Source organism: Haliaeetus leucocephalus, unplaced genomic scaffold (genome assembly GCF_000737465.1).
Source record: "Haliaeetus leucocephalus isolate CR32 unplaced genomic scaffold, Haliaeetus_leucocephalus-4.0 Scaffold339, whole genome shotgun sequence".
Lineage (NCBI taxonomy): Eukaryota > Metazoa > Chordata > Aves > Accipitriformes > Accipitridae > Haliaeetus > Haliaeetus leucocephalus.
Window position 1 is genome coordinate 6,750,459 of NW_010972775.1, and position 20,076 is coordinate 6,770,534.

The 20,076-nt window shown below is 37.9% G+C and overlaps 1 protein-coding gene across 1 annotated transcript in view; it reads right to left on the reverse strand.

Annotated features, from left to right (window-relative positions):
* Window positions 1-18,068: 18,068 nt before the first annotated feature.
* Window positions 18,069-20,076, reverse strand: part of TJP1 (tight junction protein 1) — a 165,758-nt gene continuing 163,750 nt past the window's right edge. The window contains exon 29 of the mRNA XM_010571747.1: window positions 18,069-19,635. Coding sequence (XP_010570049.1) covers window positions 19,541-19,635 — 95 coding nt within the window. The 3' untranslated portion in view covers window positions 18,069-19,540. The remainder of the gene's footprint in view (window positions 19,636-20,076) is intronic.

Consider the following 20,076-nt stretch of genomic DNA (forward strand, 5'->3'; position numbering starts at 1 on the left):
TACAGTGACCAAAAACCTTTGCAATATGCCCAAACATTTCAGTTCTAAGCTACTTTTACCAACACCCACTTACGTAATAGCACAGAGGCAGCAGCCCAGTTATTTGGTACAGGTTTTGTAGCTCTCCACATATGTAACACCACTCAAGTATGGGAACAAAATGTCAGCAAGGCTAAAATGAACTAAAGCTCATTAAAGTCATCTCTAGATAGATACCTGAACTCAAAGGTTGAAGTCCTTTTCATCTTGGAATTATGTAACATTTAAAAAGCATTTCTAGAATTTAAATTGCCTCTTCTTAAACACCTTATGTTTTTCTCCTCTGAAGCTACTTTTCATAACACACAGGAAGCTTACAGATTCTTCTATCTGGAAAAATGCTGGCATTCACACAAACCAACCAACCTAAGAGAAACATTTTGAGACACCAGTTATTTTCATTCTGACCAAGAGAGGATGTTGTGTAACTTCTCTACTGTTGAAGGGCAACCTACCTTTTTTCCATTAAGTACTTCCCCTTAAAAAAATCAAATGAAATGGCAGTCTTTTGTTGGTTTAATAAAGAGAAAATTTTAGCCAATACACGTGTCTCATCCACAAGTATTTCTGAAGATCTAAGCATCAAATTAAATTACTGCCTTTTCAATAGAAAAAGGAAGAACATTAGGAACCTGTGCACTACTAACTTTGACTTAGGTAATTCAATACTATTTTTCTCTATGAAAATTATTCTAACCTCATTCTTTCTTCCCTGTTCCTTATCAGCTGAATAATAAATTGGCTTAATAGGCCTTGTGAATTGCAAACAGGTGGTGTAATGATGGACCTTCCAGTAGCTGAATTAGCACAACATGGTTTTGGAATTTCAAGAGGAATCTATAAGCACATTGAGCTATTACAGGCTACTTCAATAAATCACAAAGTATTTTATTTAATTAAATCCCTTTTAATAGCAATATTAAAGATATAGATAGAAATGTCAGATTTTATATACTATACAATGTTTTTTTCTTGATTTTTATCCCATCTGAATAAAAATAACAGCTTATAATCTGACAAAAATAGGACTTGATCCTTTGATTCTCAACATAAAGTGTTATCATTGGTAGCACGTATTTTACATTACTAGGCTCCTGGCCTGACAGCTCCCACTCCCTTACCTGCTGCAATTCTTTTTCCAAGGCTTAGAGCATTACAAGTATTGAGGACTAATAGTAATTATCACAGCACAGGCAGCACTATAGGCATCAGAGATTTCTGTGCAAGAGTAAATTCTGGAACTGAAAGTAACAGCTTTGAAGAAATGAAAACAATTTTGCTTTACCAAAATAGGGGTATAAAGATAGAAGAGGGTAAAGTGAATATTCAGAGTATGTATTACTAGTCAGCAAATAATATATAACATTCTCTTTTTTTAATTATTGTTTATTTTTACTATGAGGGTAGTCAAACACTGGAACAGGTTCCCTGAAGTGGTGGATCTCCATTTCATAAAAGGAGATGGACCGATCATTATCTTCATTATTTAGGGAAAGACTACAAGGGGCCAGGAAGGAATGGAGAAAGATCAGTGCTGTTTTGAGGAGTGGGGAGAATCATGAAGCTAATGCAAATCCAGAGTGTATCTGCAGACTTCATCTCAGGATGCACAAATACAGAAGAGAACTTGTCCCTCTACCAGGGCCTGAGATCATGTCACTGCGAGCTGACATCCAAGGGAGCTGGGAAGGGTGGTGCTGGGGAGTTTGAAAATAAGCCTGGAAATTTAAACCCTGGAACAAAAAAAGGCCCACAAAACTAATGATACTCCATTCCCTCATAAGGAATAGGGCTGAGTATGGTAAAAAAAGGCAATTCATACAGTGGCCATACATATTGGAATGACTCTTAACCCCTACTTTCCTGGGTTTTGAGAAAACGCTCATCAATTAGAGAAGTGTGGGAGATGCCACTGAGCAAACTCAATCCTACATAGTTTTTGGATGCTATTAAGCAAAAACACACCACAAAACAGAATTTTTAATATCCTAGGAACAGATCTTCTTATGGTGCCTAACAAGTTATCCCTCCCTAATTTGAAGTATTTATAATTATATTTAGTCTGTGAAAAGTTGTAGGTAGCAGCTTGTTTACAGAAAAAGTATACTGCCTGGTGAAGGAGATGTATACAGAAGCTACAGTTTACCAAAATGCATAAGCTATTTTAACAAATCCTCTTGGACAGCATCAGAGAGTAATCTCATTTCAGTACAGCACAGCAATTCTAGCCCTCCTCAACCCAAGTTCAGGACCTCTCATGAACCCTTCTTCACAGATGGGAAAGTTACCAACAAAGTAGTCTTTTGGTCATCTCCAAAGGAAAGGGTGTATCCAAAGATACTCTCATGAGGGACTTAAAACCCAATTAATCACTACTGCAAACATACTGCAATAGACTTGCTGGTCTTTATTACTGATGTCTGTTTCCCTATGTACTGTTCAGATTCAGCAGAGTGCATAGACATGGCACATTTGCAGTGTTAATGGGCTCTACATAGACTACTGGACAGTCTCTTGATCTAGACTTGATAGAGTCTCTTGATAGGCAGTTTAATCTATTTTTCTGTTTATAATTTTTACATTTGATAGTTAAGTAGATTATCCTTTTGAGAGTCAATTGCTGACATTCCTATACATATCAAATGGCACTTAAGAAAACATAAGTCTATCCTGCAAGTTGCTATCTTCAGATTTGCTGTCCTTGTAATTCCCTGTGGAAGGACAGATGCACTAGCACGGTAAGATTCCACAACAAATATTGTTTGAACCCTTTTGAAGCAATGCTTGGGGGGAAAAAAAAAAAAAAAAAGCAGCCAAACAGAAGTGCTTAGCCACTGATTTATGTTAAAAGGTATTCTGAAGTGTCCACAGTAATTTATAGGTTTTTTTTTTCCCCCTCCCATGGTATCTTACAGTCAACTAAAGTTTTAAACATTATTTGCTCTTTCCCGTAGTACTCAGCAGTTGAGTAGCCAGTTTCCACCACAATGCAAAGTGCAGGACCTGGCAGATCCGATTAGCAGGGTGCTGGAGAACTGCCATGAAGTGGGTCTGTGCAGGCCAGTGCTCGGTGTGCTTCTGAGTCTGACACTAGTGAGTGCAACACAAGTACTTAACCAGCTGCATGGATTACTAGGCAATTACTTATTTGCCACCATCTATATTATTCCTCTCATAAGCAGTCTCTATCCAGGCATAACTACTTGATTACATAGCTCTCGCCATATGCAGCCATAACAAAGGATTTCAGAATTGTTTAGTTTATACAAGCAGTATAAGATAAAAAGGAGAAAAACTGGTCTGGTAGGGTCCCCCACTTATTTACACAGAGGTAGCTATTAATCAATACATCTTTTCATCTAAGTCAGTCTGGCATTTTAAGGTCTGTTGCCTTCATTATCCTTGTCTTTAACACTTTTGGTGACAGAAACAGCAGTAAATTCTGTTTCCTCATGTGCAGTAAGGTCAGAAAATCCACCTTTAGTAGCTAGAAAGATGGAACAAGTGACCCCAAAGTCAGTGGAGGACATCAAAAGCGTGGATGTTGCCATGCTGCCTGAACTGCACAGCTATTTGAGAAGAGCGCCTGAAAGACTAAGGGGAACTCAGACATTATAGATTAGATTTCATTTTAAATAGCACAAAATAAGTCCCATTTGTGTGATATTGTAGAAAGTAAGTGTGGCTCATTCATGGTATCTCCAAAAACTCTGTAGTTAAAAAAGCGCTGAAAACTTCAGCAACCACAATGGCAAATTAGGAGGAGATTTTTAAAAGTCTAAGGAGAAGCCAGACAAGTGAGAAGTTACTAAATCCAGGTGATACAGCTATTGTTTCACCTGTTCATAATGCATATTCCAGGTCCCCAGTAGGCTTTGTTCTCTTGTGATCTCTGAATGAAGTAAAGCCCACATCAGCTATTGGTTTTGGGTGCCTATTAGAAACCCGAGGCTAGAAAGCGTAGAAATATGGGAGGTTTTTGGCATGTCCAGCGGGTAAAACACTATTTTGACTTAATTATGTTGATATTACTATTACTTCTAGTGTTTATTATATTTGCTTCTGATAGCATCCCAGTGTCTGGATTATGTTCACAAGACCCTCCTTCCTGTGATGATTCTGTTGTCTTCAGAAAAATCCAAAGCCTGATTCTCCTTTCTTTTACTGGAGAGCATGACTCCTTACATGTCAAGAGTAGTGTAAAATCTACATAAGTACACAAAGGCTGGATTAAGAGTACGCACACATACATTTCGAATTGCTAGCTGCAGCCCTTCTCTGCTTCAGCAGAGGATGACATTAACAATTATTAAACAGTCAAACACAGTGGGCAGCCTAGTACCTGTTAGGAAGGGCCTGTCATTTAAATGGACTAATAAGTCTATGATGGCTAGAAACAAATGTTTGTGACTGCTAGATACAAATGTCTATGACATTTATTAGCTTGAAGGTGGCAAACAGCTTCCCTCCTAACTGCTGGAGTAACAATTAAAATGAAAATGCAATTCATTTGCCAGATCAGAATGAAAACTATTTCTTAAAGAACTGCAAATCCAGCTTCAGTCATCACTTGAAGCCAAACAATCCACAATTGTGATCCCCCACAAAAACTAAAAACGTGAGTTAAATCATAACTGTATACAACTGGGGAAAGTTTCTCCTCTAGAGGCCTATGTATGAAAAGGCTGCTTTAGCATCAAACAGCTGGCCTTGCAGCTTTTGCAGTGCCAGCAAAGTGGGAATTAACGTCCCTGCCAGGGACACTACGTAAATAGAGCACAGACTGCAATATTCTAGAAGCTAAAACGACCTTTTCTGTCACGTGCTGAATTCTTAGAAGTACTACAGCGAAAAACTCTTTAAGTCTCAATTCTCTATTTTCTGTTGAATTCTCTCTAAAACAATAAAACATGGGCTGTAAAAACTGTGAGACAAAGAAGTGTTCAGATTCTAGTAAGAACATGTGTTACCTCCTCCATTCCCCTTATTCTATTTTCAAATGTATGCGGAGGTTTATTGGGTGGTAAGAACTGATTTTATTGTCAAACATAAAACCTTCACGGGAATATTCAGTGAGAAACTATTCAGGTGTGAAAAGCGACAACAGAACACACATACCACAGAAAATACAGCCATAGCTTCAACCTTGAAGTTACATGGACCAGAACAGCTGAAGACCTGCATGATCTATGGTGTTCTATTTCTGTCTGTCCACCAAATGCATGAATGTCTCACAGGGCCCTGGCTGCTTGCAAGCACCAAGCACAATGATATCCAAGACAGAAAGAAGTAGCTGCAACATTATCCAGCTAAAAACAACTGCTGCAAATACCAGACCACTTCTAGTATTAAGAGTTTTTAATACCTCTTGACATTGGACATCAAATACAGGTGACTTAATTTACCTGCTAAAGATTACAGACAAATACTATGTAAATAAGAAAAACTTTGCAGCATTAATATGTGCAGAGTGAAAATTTCAAAGGATTACAGGATGATTTCAATATTTCAATATTTACATGATAAGATCACATTAGAAGATAAGAGCACCACAAGCAACACCCACCCTATACTGTGGCAACTTTGCAGCCATTTAATTCAGGAAGCCTCAGTGAGCATAAACAATTTAGGTAGATTAAAAGTAGAGCTATGAATGGCTACAAGTACCTTTTGTTCAATTAACACAAAAATGTGTAACCCACTAAGAGGGATTTTGAGCTAGAACTACCTGTTATGTTTATTTGCTTCCAATCTTCTTCCATAAACAAAAGTGTGACAGCAGGCCCGAGTAGGCATAACAGCAACTGAGCTATTTCTTAACCAATTTTTAAGGCACCTTGGTGTCTTACAGAAGGAAAGAGCCTCTATGAAATGCAGTATTTTTGTCACCGCACTTCTTTGGACACAGCCAGATTCTCCCTAAGTTAGCAGGCCATAGTGGTCCATAGATTAAAACTCGCATACTCTTAAAAATGAAGGAACAGCTTCACTGGGGCTAGCATGAATGTCATGCTATCTGGTCAGGAGAATCATAGGATGGCTGAGGTTGGAAGAGACTTCCAGGGGTCACCTTCTCCAACTCCCCTGCTCAAGTAAGGCCACCTACAGCCAGTTGACCACAACTGCATCCAGGTAGCTTTTGAATACCTCCAAGAATAGAGAATCCACAACATTACTGTGAGGTTCCCCAGGGAAGAAGTGTTTTGTGATGTTCAGAAGGAACCTCCTGTGTTTCATTTTGTGCCCACTGCCTCTCTTCTTGTGCCACTGGGCACCACTGAAAAGAGCGGGCTCCATCTTCTTTGCACCCTCCCTTCTGGCAGTTTGGTTTTATATGTATGTAGTGGGTTTTTTTATATATAAAAATGAAAGATTCCCCTCATGCCTCCTCTTCTCCAGTCTAAACAGTCCCAGCTATCTCAGCCTTTCCTCATAGGAGAGATGCCTCAGTCCTTTCACCATCTTTGTGGCCCTTTGCTGGACTCTCTCCAGTATGTCCGTGTTTCTCTTGTACTGAGGAACCCAGAACTGGACATAGGTCTCCAGGTGTGGCCTCACCAGTGCTGAGTAAAGGGGAAGGATCCCCTCCTTGACCAGCTGGCAATAGTTTGCCTAATGCAGCCCAGGAGACCATTACAGCCACCTTTGCTGCAAGGGCACGCTACCAGCTCATGTTCAACAAAATGTCAGGAGTGTTTCCTGCTGAGACCTTCAGAAGGCAGTCTGACAGCAACATGCAGTATAGCAGGAAGGTTTTCTTATGCCATATTAAAATAAAAAAAAAAAAGTGAAGAGAAGCAAGTAATTTCACAAGGCCTGATGGACACAGCCACATACCCACACTGCAACTTTTCGTTACCATGGTAATTTGCTTTCTGTTAGTGCTGAGGAAAACATCATTTATATATTAGAATCACAAACAACACGCACTAGAAAAAAAAAATCATTTTCAGATGTAGATTAAATGTATGTATTGTGACTCATTACTGGGATTGAAAATTAACATCCTTTCACTTCTGCGGTTAACTCAATAAGCTATGCATTTAGCTACACCACAGCTGAGCAGCACTACTCGTCCAGAAGACTTACGACTGTACAAGACACTCTTTTGCTCTACCTCTTTTCAATATGCTTTTCCTTTCCCAAATAAATCAAAAAGATTTCTTGAAGTATATTTGAACCGACACTGAAGAAGAAAAACTCTGAGCAGCTGCTACATGTGACACTCAAGTCTACCTGGAGATTTCTCATTTTTATGCTCTTCTGAGATTTTCTTATAGGGTAGGCACTGCATTCATCCGATCTACCCAAAAAGTTAAAGAATACTCATAATATCCTCTTACTGTCTGGTATAGAAACTGTTTCTAAAACAGTTTAGTAAAACATGGACCAGCAAACATTCCAGGAGACATGAGCAAAACCACTGTACTCAGAAGTACAGCAACATCATTAAACACACACTGGAAACGTAGTTCAGGAAAAAAAAAGTCTTTGGAAATACACCAAAACTTTTTCACTTTTTGCAATGGACCAAAACATTACAAATTGTAGTCTAAACAAGCCCAGATTTAGACATATTACATTTTGTGTGGGAAAAGCTGGGAAATCTCTGACAATTTCAAAGGTGCATGAACATTAAAAAAAATTCAGCATTATGAGAGGTATATTTCCTATAAAAGCTGTAGGGAGGAAAAAAGCAGTCATTTATCACATGGTAAAAACTGATATTGTAATGAGATTGCTCGCAGAGGCCAAGAAGCTTGCACTTACTTTACAGAGAGATATTTCTTAATAAGAACATGTTTATGTCCTGATCACTCCTCAACATCCAGGAATTCTTTATGTATTAAAAAAACCCAAACCATACAGCATCTTTTTATACAGTTTATAACCATGAGGTTTCAGTGACATACACCTGCATGCAGCTGCTGAGTGGGAACAGGCTAGCGATAATTTGAGTCTGAACAACAGTATGATTAAGCAGACCACACATTAGTGGGCAAACAGGCAAAAAAGCATAGAGAAAAAAGGATAAAAGGGAATGACTGCAGGGCAAGATGGTTCCAAAATGGCTAAATGGCCAAGTGGCAACGCTGCAAAGAATGTGAGTAAGGAAGTTCAAAGATGCAGAAAAATCCTACTGGTTCTTTTGAATGATAAAGACACTCAGTCACGGCATGATTCTCTTATCCCCAAACTAGTCATAATTAGCTACAAGTTCAGCATCCACAGATACTTGATGATGAGTATAAGACTTCCTCAGTCATTTATTTTCCAAATACACACACAGTTAAAAATGTCTCAGAATATTTAGGTTTTCAAAATGTATCTCTATTGTGGAATTACTGTTTTCTTCTACTTAATTACCTTTACTTACACATAAAGTGATTTGTGTAAGAAAACTTGTCCACAAATTAGAAGTTTTACTACAAGACTGACCTTGTATATGTTCATTATTTAGCAAGACAATTAAAAAAATTACTTAAGACACCTTCTTTTGGGTCTCTCTTTCTACTTATTCACTGGTCACAGTATGGCTGTTCTTAATGCAAAGTAAACGTACAGACAAAACTATTTGGCCAACGCCATACCCATAAACGTAGGGGAATAAAATTCTGGAATTCTGCACATACCATAAGCAAATACTATTCTCCATAGTTATATTTATCCTTATATAACTCTGCACCAGAACCTCAACACCCTTTTCAAAATATTTTTAGAACTTAACACTCACTAAGAATAAAATGATGCACAGATGGATCCCTGAATTTCATTGCCTCACTAAACACTTAAAATATCTGTTCATTCTAGTCAAGAGCAGAAACATTTTTGGAATGACAATTTTTTGCTTAACGAAGTGATTTCTTACTCAGCTGTCATTGCTGCAAGAAATATTACCTGATCTCATCACCCAAGATTAGTACATTTTGACAGAAAACTAGTTACTAGAAATAAATAAATCTTTGATCTTCTTGGATTAAAACATTCTTTTTTAGAAAAAGGACATGATTAAGATTTTTTTTTTTTAAATTACGTGTAGACTTTTTCAACACCTATGAGGCTACATGAAGGTATTTACAGAACATTGAAGATTTAACTTCTATTTTGTTAATAGAAAAATTGTTATCTATACTCCAAATCACTATTTTCTTAAGACAATTAAAAAAATAAGGAGTTAAAAAGGGCTTAATAATGTATCGTCCGTTAAAATGCTAAAGTCTCAAATGCTGAGAAGGCCTTTAACAACAACTTCATTTTCTTAACTTCATATTCATAAATAATTACCCAACAGTCTAAACATGACTATTGTAACCGATGTTCCAGGTAGCTGAAGTTACATTCAAACTAATCCTCTAAAACACTTGTATTTGATCACAGCTCTGCAGTGGGGACCTTATAAAGTACGTCTTTATTTCTGTAGAACAAAATAAGTATTTTTGCAGAACATAGTCCCATGGCACAAATGTCAAAGGTCATCTTCTCCTGAAGGAAAAACAGTTTTGCAAAACAAAAAATCCTTCTATTTTAGAATTTGATCCAGATTACACCATTTAGACTGTAAAAAAACCAAACCAAAACAAAAAAACCTGTACTGTCATACAGACATCATATTGTTTTGAAAAAAACTCTGGGATAGTAAAAAAACCCTAGCAGTACAGTTTATGTAGTCTGTTCTTTAGGAAATTACTCTGTGCTACACTGAATTCTTTCCTAAGACTTGTTTCCAATTTTGTTCAGAATAGGTAACAGTTCATGCAAAGAGAATATGAAAAATTAATTAACTGCAGACTACAAAAGTCTATAAAAGTTCATAATCTCTTGCTGGGTAAATTACATCAGAGCATCCTTCGGGCATTTCCCCTGTCAGTATATTAGTCCATGAAGAAAACCCCCAGTCCTGGATAAAGGACAGACACGGAAAACACTGTGCTGAAGCAGAGTGAAATTGCACAAATGCAACTCACCACAGTGAATCTGAGATTCCTATTCCACTGTCTCTTCCGTTACTTGCATAGCTGACTACATAAGAACATCTGTTTCGTAACCACAAAAGCAGCCTTCGAGCAACCACTGTTTTCTGAAAGAGGCAGCAAGTCTCAAAAAAATTAAGCCGAGCCCCTTTGCGGAAGGAACAAGATAAAGGACCATTTCTGCCAGTGCAACTGTCCTTTACAACTAAAGGGAATATGGACAACCTTTAGCTGTACAAACAGCTGTAGGCTCCCTATTGCCGCACAACTGAGGGCCAAGCAGAGCTTTTTGATGACTGAATTAATCCCACGAATACCTTCCTCTTAGCTACCTTTTATAAAAACATACTTCTTGTTTAGGAACTATGACACTAGTTTTAAATGACAGCTAAGACATTTGCAGTTCTGTAGGGATGTCATTTTTCTTATAAAACAGAAGAGCAATTACCTGGAGCTCAGTGCTCCGAAGCATGAATTTGTGTCCGTGTCTGTGCAAAGTACCAGCTGTCTGCAGACACGAGCCTTAGGAACTCGGAGCTCTGCAGCAGCGCAGGGCAGCGCACACCCGTGCTCCGCGCACGCAGCACCCAGCACAACTGGCAGACAACTGTGCACGGTTGTCCTTACAGGTAAGTCCCAGGCTTGGCTGGTCAGTGCTTGACACCAGGCCTCTAACAGATTCCCGAGGCTTAGACAACGCAAATTTGGGCAGGACTGCAGCATTCTAACAATGGCCATATAAATTTGAAAAGAGCAGTTATACAATGCACTGTTTGTTAGTAAGTTTGAATATTTACTCAGCACTGCTACAGTCTGATGTAAAAATTCCTGGAGAATGAATCAAAAAAGAATTTATATAAATATTTCCCCCCCCCTCCTTTGGCACTCAATATAAACCTAGTGCCTTTCACCCCATCTCCCCTGCTCTAAAGCAGCCTGCCGCTGTTGTTAAGGGAAGACTCACCCCTAGTGGTTGCCTGTTACTTTCACACACAAAAGCTCATAAAAAGACTGCTACAACTCTTCAGTCTGCAGGAAAACCTGCAACACTTGCCAGTAACAAGTCTGATAAATCAAAATCATTGACAAGAGGCTGTCAGAAGTTAAGCATCATTTTGTACTGATTTGTGTTATATATGCACTGCACAGGAGTTCTGCTAGAAAGCTCTCATTACACATGAGAAGCCTTTGCCTGACAAAGGGAATCTAACACGAATCGCTGATCCGAATTACTCATTTTCAATTGAAATATTTTAAGTTACATATTTTCTTTCATGGCAAGAAAAAGCAAACCTCTTATTTGAAGAGATGTTTTTGTTCGAAAGACAGGTGATTACCTTTGTTTTTCTTGTTTTCCAAGAATAGCCCAATTACACACGCATTATTATGACATGATAAACCCTCAAGACCATATGATGCAACACTTTTCCTATGAAAATCCAGTAAAGATCAAAGCTTACCAACTTCCGTTGCAGATGTGCATTCTGAACATCTCAGATTGTCTGACGGATCCTATGGGAGGTGAACAAGACTTACATATAGAAACACACTTTCGTTGCCATCAGCAAAGTTCAGACCTTACAGTGGTGGCAGGTATGTATGTGTATATACACAAAACCAGATTCACAGGATACACTGCCTAAGTAGAATAGTTTGCTAGGTTTTACACCTGAAGGTTAATTCCAGTAAGCTTCACTTATTTACATTCAGATCCATTTTCTGTTTCTTTGAGGAGTTTTCAGAGCGGTCCTCCCCGACAGCTTCTGCCACTGTAAAACTAAGTTGCTCATGCTAGAAGAATTCCTTTTTCCCTTAAGAGGATTGAAATGGAGCACCAACACACACAATAAGAACGTACACTCCTTTATTTCAATTTCTGTCGCATTTTGACCTAAACATAGTAACATGCAAGTATTCTTGCATGGGAGTATGGTGTGTTCTCTATATATGGCTTCATCACTAGGAAGTCAGAGCTAGTTACTTTGCATTTTTCATATTAAAAAATGCGGATCACACCTAGAAAGCAAGAGTGGCACTTAATTCCTTCAGAATTGTTAAGTGCTTTGAAATCCACACACACAAAGCAATAGAAAGTATGTTGGCCTCACAAGTCACTGCCTGCCACTGCTATACTTTAAAAAGCTACTGCCTACAGACCAGAGTAGCAAGGTCATCAGCAAACTCCTAACTATCCAATCAAAAGAAAGCAGAAACAGAAAACATCAGGTTATGGGTATGTCAGAACAGTGCTTGTTATTAATTTAAATAGAGTGTAGTAAGGAAGCATGAAGTCTGTGCTTGCTCATCACCTATTCTCATGCTGCAGAGAAGCAAAGTCCGAACCTTGCTCATAGACTGATGCTAGTCTTCCTCGCATTCACTGGGGCCTAGAAACTTTTACATCCTGCTCAGAAATCTGTCAAAAAACACATGATCAGGGAGTGTTGCTAGTGGTGGTGGGTTTTTTTTTTTTTTGGGGGGGTGGGGTGGTATTAAATAGAACACTGCAGCAGAATCAGCTTGCTTTATGGGCTCTCCAGAAACTCTTTTTCTGCTTTGTAGTAATTTTGAGCTTATTTTGTGCAAAACTGTTCTCCCCACTCACTGGCATGGTTTAAAACTGGGCAGCTGTTACTATCACAGGCTGCAACTCCATGCCATCCGTGCCCACTGAACAATGGGAATTATATTTATATGCCACCAAACCAGAAAACAGAAGTTTCTAGTTTCTTGAAAACTAACAAACCCCACAGGCTTCTTTACCACCAGAGTACCATACAAGGATGTAGGACTAGGAAGACCAGATCAGATAAGTAAGCTTTCTTATTTTGGGGAGACCGACACAACTGTGTAGGTATTACTGCAAAAAGTTATGTCTGAATTATCTTTCAAGACTGCCTAGCACCATAAAGATGTCAATTATTTAAAAAAAAAATAAAACCTGTATATAAAATATAACTCAAAGACACATAAGCCTGCTCTCATCACTCCTGCATTCTCAGCAGACATCTGAAGTGCTATAATTACCTTTAGCGTGTTGCTGGTAAAAATAAAAAAAGCAGCGCCAATACTGGCAGCAGCAGTGGGACTGCCAGTGATGTTCAGGGAAAAGGGCTGCAACTCTTCCTTCTGGTATAGGCTCTGACTGGTCTTCAGGGGCAGCAGGTTGTCATTTATGTATCTAATTTCATAGCATTATATACCAGAGAATAAGATTTGCATCTGCACACATCTTGTTCCTTTCCAGAGCTTTTATCCAAGACAAACTGAAAACAGTTAATACAAACCTTAATTTTAAGGCAACTATTTCCTCGCCACTAAACCGATTTCCCTGATGTACTACTTCACCAACATGCTACTTCAGTATTCAAATATGTAAATTCCTTTATCACCAGTTCAGTTAATTCTGCCTTACCTTTTTATTCTGCAATGTGATGAACTTGAAATATTTGATCATTACTTCAGTAAGGACAATAGTAAGTATAATTAGCAGAGAAATCACTGTAGCCAGCTTCACTGTTACATCACCCATATTGGAAGTTCACTGTCAAGCTCTGTATTACAAATGCTTCTTCAAGCAAAGAAGTTTGTTCTTGTCTTATTTCTGCAAAGAAGAATTTTCAATGACAGTTTCCCACTCTGGCAAGATTACCTCAAAATCATTTAAGTCTTTGGCAAGACTTTTAAATGTATGTAGACTTAGTTTTAAGTGCATGCTATAAGTCTGATTAAGTATCACCATTGGTAATCCAGTGCCAAGATACAAAAGCACCTACACAACTGAATGCCAGATCTCATTTTCCTTAAATTCTACAGCCTGTTTCTCACTCAGATCTTCCCCCAAATTGTAAGTCCTAAAGCTGAAAGGAAGAAGGGTGGAAGTAGGTCATAATTCTTCTGGGAAGACATTGCTTTTTTTTATCATTATTTAGAAACTGATACATTAACCAACATGTTTTGAACCTGCACTCATCTTAACAGGCTGTAACTTACAGTGTTTTCACAGCGTATCATATGTACTGTGCTCAGCAACTTTTTTATAAAATGGACAAATGCTGCAGAATACTGTAAAGATAAGGTACATTAGCTGAATATTTAAGTAACAGAGGGGTTTTTGTTCAATTATTTTTAAAGAAAATTTAATATGCACTAAACACCCAAGAAAAAAGGTAGTATCAGTAGTCAGTAACAGACTACAGTTTATTTCCTTAGCAATCTATTTTTTCAGTTCTCTAGCTAATTGCTATTAAAGTCAATAGAAAGGACCCTTAGAACATAGCAATAGTTAGCATTAAAATAACAAGTGGAGAATTGCAGGTTTCTCTAGTGGAAATGATTTGCTGCAACAGATACACAAAACGGTGGAATCACTTTAGCTTTACTCACATTATTTGAATAGACTTGAAAAACTTGGCGTAAAACTTGAAAATAAGTTCTCTTCAATAGGTAAACACCATACACCTCTCTGTGTGCCTAATGTATCTACCCAACTCCCCTCTCCCCAGGTTTTACTTATCGTAAGAGCTCCTGCCTACCATCACAGCCTAGCACTATTTTCAGAGTAGCAACAATGCTCAGCAAATTTTGCCATGCTGAGAAAAGCAACAGACTCCTGAATACAGAGAGCTGCAGCAGCATTCACATTTTACAGAAACTGTAAAACCTCCGAGACTCTCCCCGCTACTCACAGTTCTTTTATTTCAGTTGTCCCCAGGTCTGCAGAAGTCCCAATCCTCATGCCTGTCATCCATCCATCCATCCATCCGGCTGCCCTCCAACCCCCCACCCCACCCCAATAAACTCAGAATAGATATACAGGACATCAGGTCAGAAACACAAGCGAACACTGCATAATAGAGCAAGCTGTTGCAGACAATGAAAACACATGACACTCCTGGTTTGATAATGGTCTCTAGTGGTACAAAACACTGGCATTTATAATCCAAAACCAGATGAAACTACTGGAGGTTCTAAAGTACTGCTGACTTACAAAGTTCTTCACAGAGAGCAAGCCGCAATGAAAAAAAAAAAAGCCAAAGAACCAAGATGTACACGCAAAACCCTGCATAAGCCCCTAACCACAAGCAGAGCACCTGATTTCCTCATACAAAAGCTTAACATCTTTTACCGCTTTCACGAGATACAGAGTGGATGATCTGGCAAGGTCCAATTATGTAACACAAACTGTAGTTATTCTCTTGTTAGCAACAAGCAACAGTGACAGATACCAAACCTGCCTTACTGGCAGTCTCTCCAGGCCGAGGGAAGTCAGACATTTTGCATTCATCTCCAGTCTTCCACTGTTGCTTTGTCAGCGCCGCAGATGAGAAGCAATAGGCAGTTACTGCTGCATAATAAACCTCAATGGGAAACTTTATGGACATTGTTACAGGGCAAATTAGAGCAATTTCAGAATCAGCATTAGTGAATTCACAACTTATAAAAGTTAGCCTAAAATTTGTTCTTGTCATTCTAAGCATAAATTGCACTTCCTGCTCTCTTCCCCAAGTACCCACGATAGCAATTCTAGTCGCACAGCAGCATGCGAAACTAACTGTTTCCCTTTCTTCACTTTTGGGCTCCTTTATTACTCCTGTAGTAACAACACAGGACAATCGTACTTGTAGATACAGAGGTTCTGTTCTGGACCTGTTCTCTGTGTCTTACACAGTAAGAACTGTTACTATTTAGAGTCACTGATAGACAGCTGTATGTGCTAAAATTCCAATTCACAGCAATGTGAAATGATCTGTGTTTCAAGTTTAATTAAGGTAACTAGGATAGCACCACTGCTTCCCACCAAAACATCCTTTAATCTTTGTCAAAACTGGGTTTCAAGCCAAATTCAGTGCCAGCATAATTATTTTATTGTCACTGGATTGACAACTGTTTGGCATAGACCTGAGTAGTCCACAGTATTCAAGCTAGTAGAAAAAATCTAATAAATAACATTCATGTCTACCTGTGTGTGCACAAACAGCCAGCTTCATATACTTTCACTAATACTAAGCATATTTATTCTCAGATGCTTGCTTGCAGGGTCATAATGCACAGTTCATTTGGATATAATGAAAAATTATTTTACCCATTCATTTGATCTTGCCAATAGATGAAGCTAGATACCAGAGAACACCATACAAAACAGACCACCGCTGGCACTCAGTGAGGCTTCTACAAATACTTTCCTCACAAGTGACTTCAATACTAAGAAAAAAAAATTTCAGACATGCTTAACATCTTTTATTCTCCAAACCTGTATGGCTTTGATTTCTGTCATCCAGTCCAGGTTATATTACAGCAGAGAATCTTCAGCCAGACCCTAAACACTGCTGATTTGCTTCACCTAACCCAGGTTGGCAGGAACAGAAAAGTACCTTTACAATCATAACTTGCTTGTGTATGTGTAGTTGAATACTCATTACTACTTTTCTTGAAAAAATTTTAAAAGGAAAATAAATTTTTATCAAGAACCTAGGTCACAGAGATGAACAGTAATTCTGTATACATTGAACATCTGTTTCTACCACTGAAGCCATTTGTTTAGAAAGGAGCACTGGACCCAAGATTCACATTATTAAAACTTCTGCACAACTTGCAAGGCTAAAGCTGGCCAGTACACTGAGACAAATAGGAAGAATGAAGAGAATGCAGTTTTTGAAGTTCACATTATAGCAAATAGAAACCTACAGTAAATTAAAATATTACATGTGAACTTACCTCCTGAAGAGCCTAGCCTATATAAAATATGTAAGGAACGTAATCTCTTGCAAGGATAAAGATTTCAAAACCACTTGTATTTTAAAGTAAGAAAATGTGTTGTTTTAGCAAAGTTATTCTCAATGGTCATGTTTTAACCCAAAAGCATTGGGATTTAATGACAAGGAAAATACGCATGTGGTTTAAATTAGCCACTGCAATAAACATTCCTCCAGGTAGACAGCAAAACAATTCCACTGCCAGGTTGCTCAGCAGTAGGGAATTGCCACATTTTTTAACAGCATCAACTTTCTCATTTTATTTAAGAAATGACAGCAGAGCAAATGCTGTCACTTTATTTTTTTTTTTTTTATTTGTATAGAAAGACATGACCCTACACTCTTTAAAAGAGCACAAAGATATTATCTGGATCACTAAAATAAAAGCAACTCAGGACAGTTACACCTTACAGCATGCTAGATTCAGGATGTCCAAGACACAAATGATACCATTGCAAATAGTCCATGCAGTGTAACTTCAGGGTCCCTCAAGTCCAACTGACTGACTCCTTTTGTAGTGTTTCACATACTTCTTACTAAGATCTGAACTGGAAAAGAACACTTAGAAATTTTAGCATTAGAATTTTCTCCAAGATGCTTTGCGTGCCATTTTGAAACCTTCCTTTCTACTCGTTAAAAAAACCCATCACCAATATATTATCACCAAGAAAAGAAAAATGCCATCCTGACATGAACAGCTTTTTTGCTATTGAAATTTTCTGCCTGCTCTTAGAGCTGAGATAAGCCATGAGGAGTAATAGTAGTAAATGCATCTTGTAGGGCAGGTCATGCCTGAGAAACAAACTAACTGGTCAGTAAAAGTACAGAAAAGAAACATCAGGGTTATGCACTATTTCCCAGCATTATTTGAAAATAACTTCTAGAATTTATTTTCTCTTATAGAATATTTGTAGCTTACTAGGCAGCCACTGAGTACTCCAAACAGGCCTGATAATGAGATTCTGTAGGAATATCTTTAAAACTATATAACTAAACTATCTGTAAATCTATGTGCTAGAACACTACCAAAGCATTTGGAAGAGTAAGTATGACTAGCACCAACATAGCGATTCAAGGGACAAGTCTACCACTCCTACTTTTATTGAGTATTTCCAATGGATCCACACTAGAGTTCATTTCAGAAGCCCTGCTGTAGACAACTCCAACTGACTCCACAAAAGAGCTCTGCTTCGTGCATGAACGTAAGGCAGAATCCAGCTGTCTACTTACATACGAAAAAAAAAATTGATTTTGTCATGTTCACATAAATACATTTCAGAAACAATGAGGTACTACAATCTCCTTTATTATTTTAAAAACGGTTTTATTCTGTATATTTAGAAACGTGTAATTTTAATAACTGCAGAGAAAAAAAATCAGCCACACCTGAATAGCTAATAACTCATTAACAGAATGCAGTGGTATATTATCTAAACAGTAGTAGTGCCATTGTGCCGTAATAAATTGTCTATTAGTAAAAAAATACATTTCAGGGCACATAGTACAGCATCCTTATGACAAATTACAGTAGGGATACTTTTCAAGAATTTAATCAAAGTAGAGAATTCCGAGTTATATTCTTTAAATGCAGCACTTTAAAAGGTAACAACTTTGTGCATTTTTAAAAAATGTCCTTGTTCGTGTATTATAGAAATGCTGCTTTATTGCTGCAGATGTCAAAGTTCAAGGCTCAAAAGGTATGAGAATACAAAGATATCCTTAAGAAACTTTGTTTGTTTTTATATATATTTATATATATAAAAAGGTAAAGCTTATAAAAGTTAATTTACAAACCAAGAACAAAAGTGGTATGCACGCATTATATACAAGCGGTCTATAACATCTATAAATTTTCAAATGCATAGCAGAAAACATACCATCATTTTCTTCTGGTTCTCTTCTGGCTGATGAACACAAACAATACTCATTCTCTAAACCAAACTCACAATCTCCGCCCCCCCTTTCCCCAGTCTCTCATGATATATTATCAAGATAAGCACAAAAGCCATACAAACTTAATACAGAGAACTATGAGAGCTAAGACTATTAAAAACATGAGGGTAAGGCATCCCTGCTGGTTAATAGGTCTGTAATAATGTGGTTAATTTACAAATCCACAGAGGCAACTGAACCATAGTCATCCCACATGCTTTTCCCCCTCCCCCTCCCCCCCATTCTCATGACAATGTTTCCATATACAGTTAAGTAGATGTGTTTGCATTAGCCTCTGAGCAGAGGAAAACATCTAAACTGTGCTGCCCCAAGTTGATTGCTGTTTCATTGGCCACGTACACCCAAAGTCATTTAAAAACTAGACCAAAATGTAGTTTTGTGAGTTACAAACACACAGTCGTAAAAATGCAGGCCAAATTCTGTTTTCACCAGTGGAGTATGAACCAAATTCAGTTCCTCTGAATATAATTCCATTGGTACTTTCAGATTTTAAACAATGAAATACTAGTAGTGTCCTTCAAAAAAAAAAAAACCCACAAAACCAAAAACAAACCAAAAACCCACAAAAGAACAACCAAATAAAAGCATACAGAACCTGCAAAACCCCTACCTTGTTCCCACTGTACACTCCCTGCTTGTGGCATGTATTGTGACCATGGTTCAAAGAGTGTACTTGCTAAACCATTGTTAGTTAAAGCAAGATGCTTAAACACCAAGATCCATTATCACTTATAGAACAGTTAATACTTGATAGAGTGGTTCAGTTTATATGTAAGGTCCATCTCAGTTTCACATTATTTACTCAGCCAGCTAATTTAATATTTAGAAGTGGTCAATTAGGACTGAGACACAGTTTGCTCCAACAAGATAGTTTGGATCCCCAGGAAGAGACTTGTTCTGCCAGGTTTTGGGGTCACCTGTGGGAGGAAAACACAATGCTGGTGTTTAGTATCTGCTGTCAAACAGTGTACATCTTGAAACAACCAAGCTTTTGGACAGGAGCTTTTTCTGAATCAAAACCTGTTGTTTGGGTTGGTTGGTTTGTTTTTTAAACCCTGCGGTTTGTACGTTAACAAAAAATTAACCCTTTATTTTCTTATAATGTAGGATAGATGAGTTATTCAAAACAGATGCTGTGGCACTCAGCAATTGTTAAATATAAGTCATTCTACTCTACAGCACCAACATAGTGCTTTCCATTTGAGAAGTGTTAAACAGTGAATCAGGTATTCACTGGCTAATCTGGGTAGGATGAATTTGAAGTTTCTTGGAACAGTTCTGAACACAGATGAGTCAAATCAGAAGCTATGTTGTAACTAAACACTATGACATATTGGTAGTTTCATTTTCTATTACAG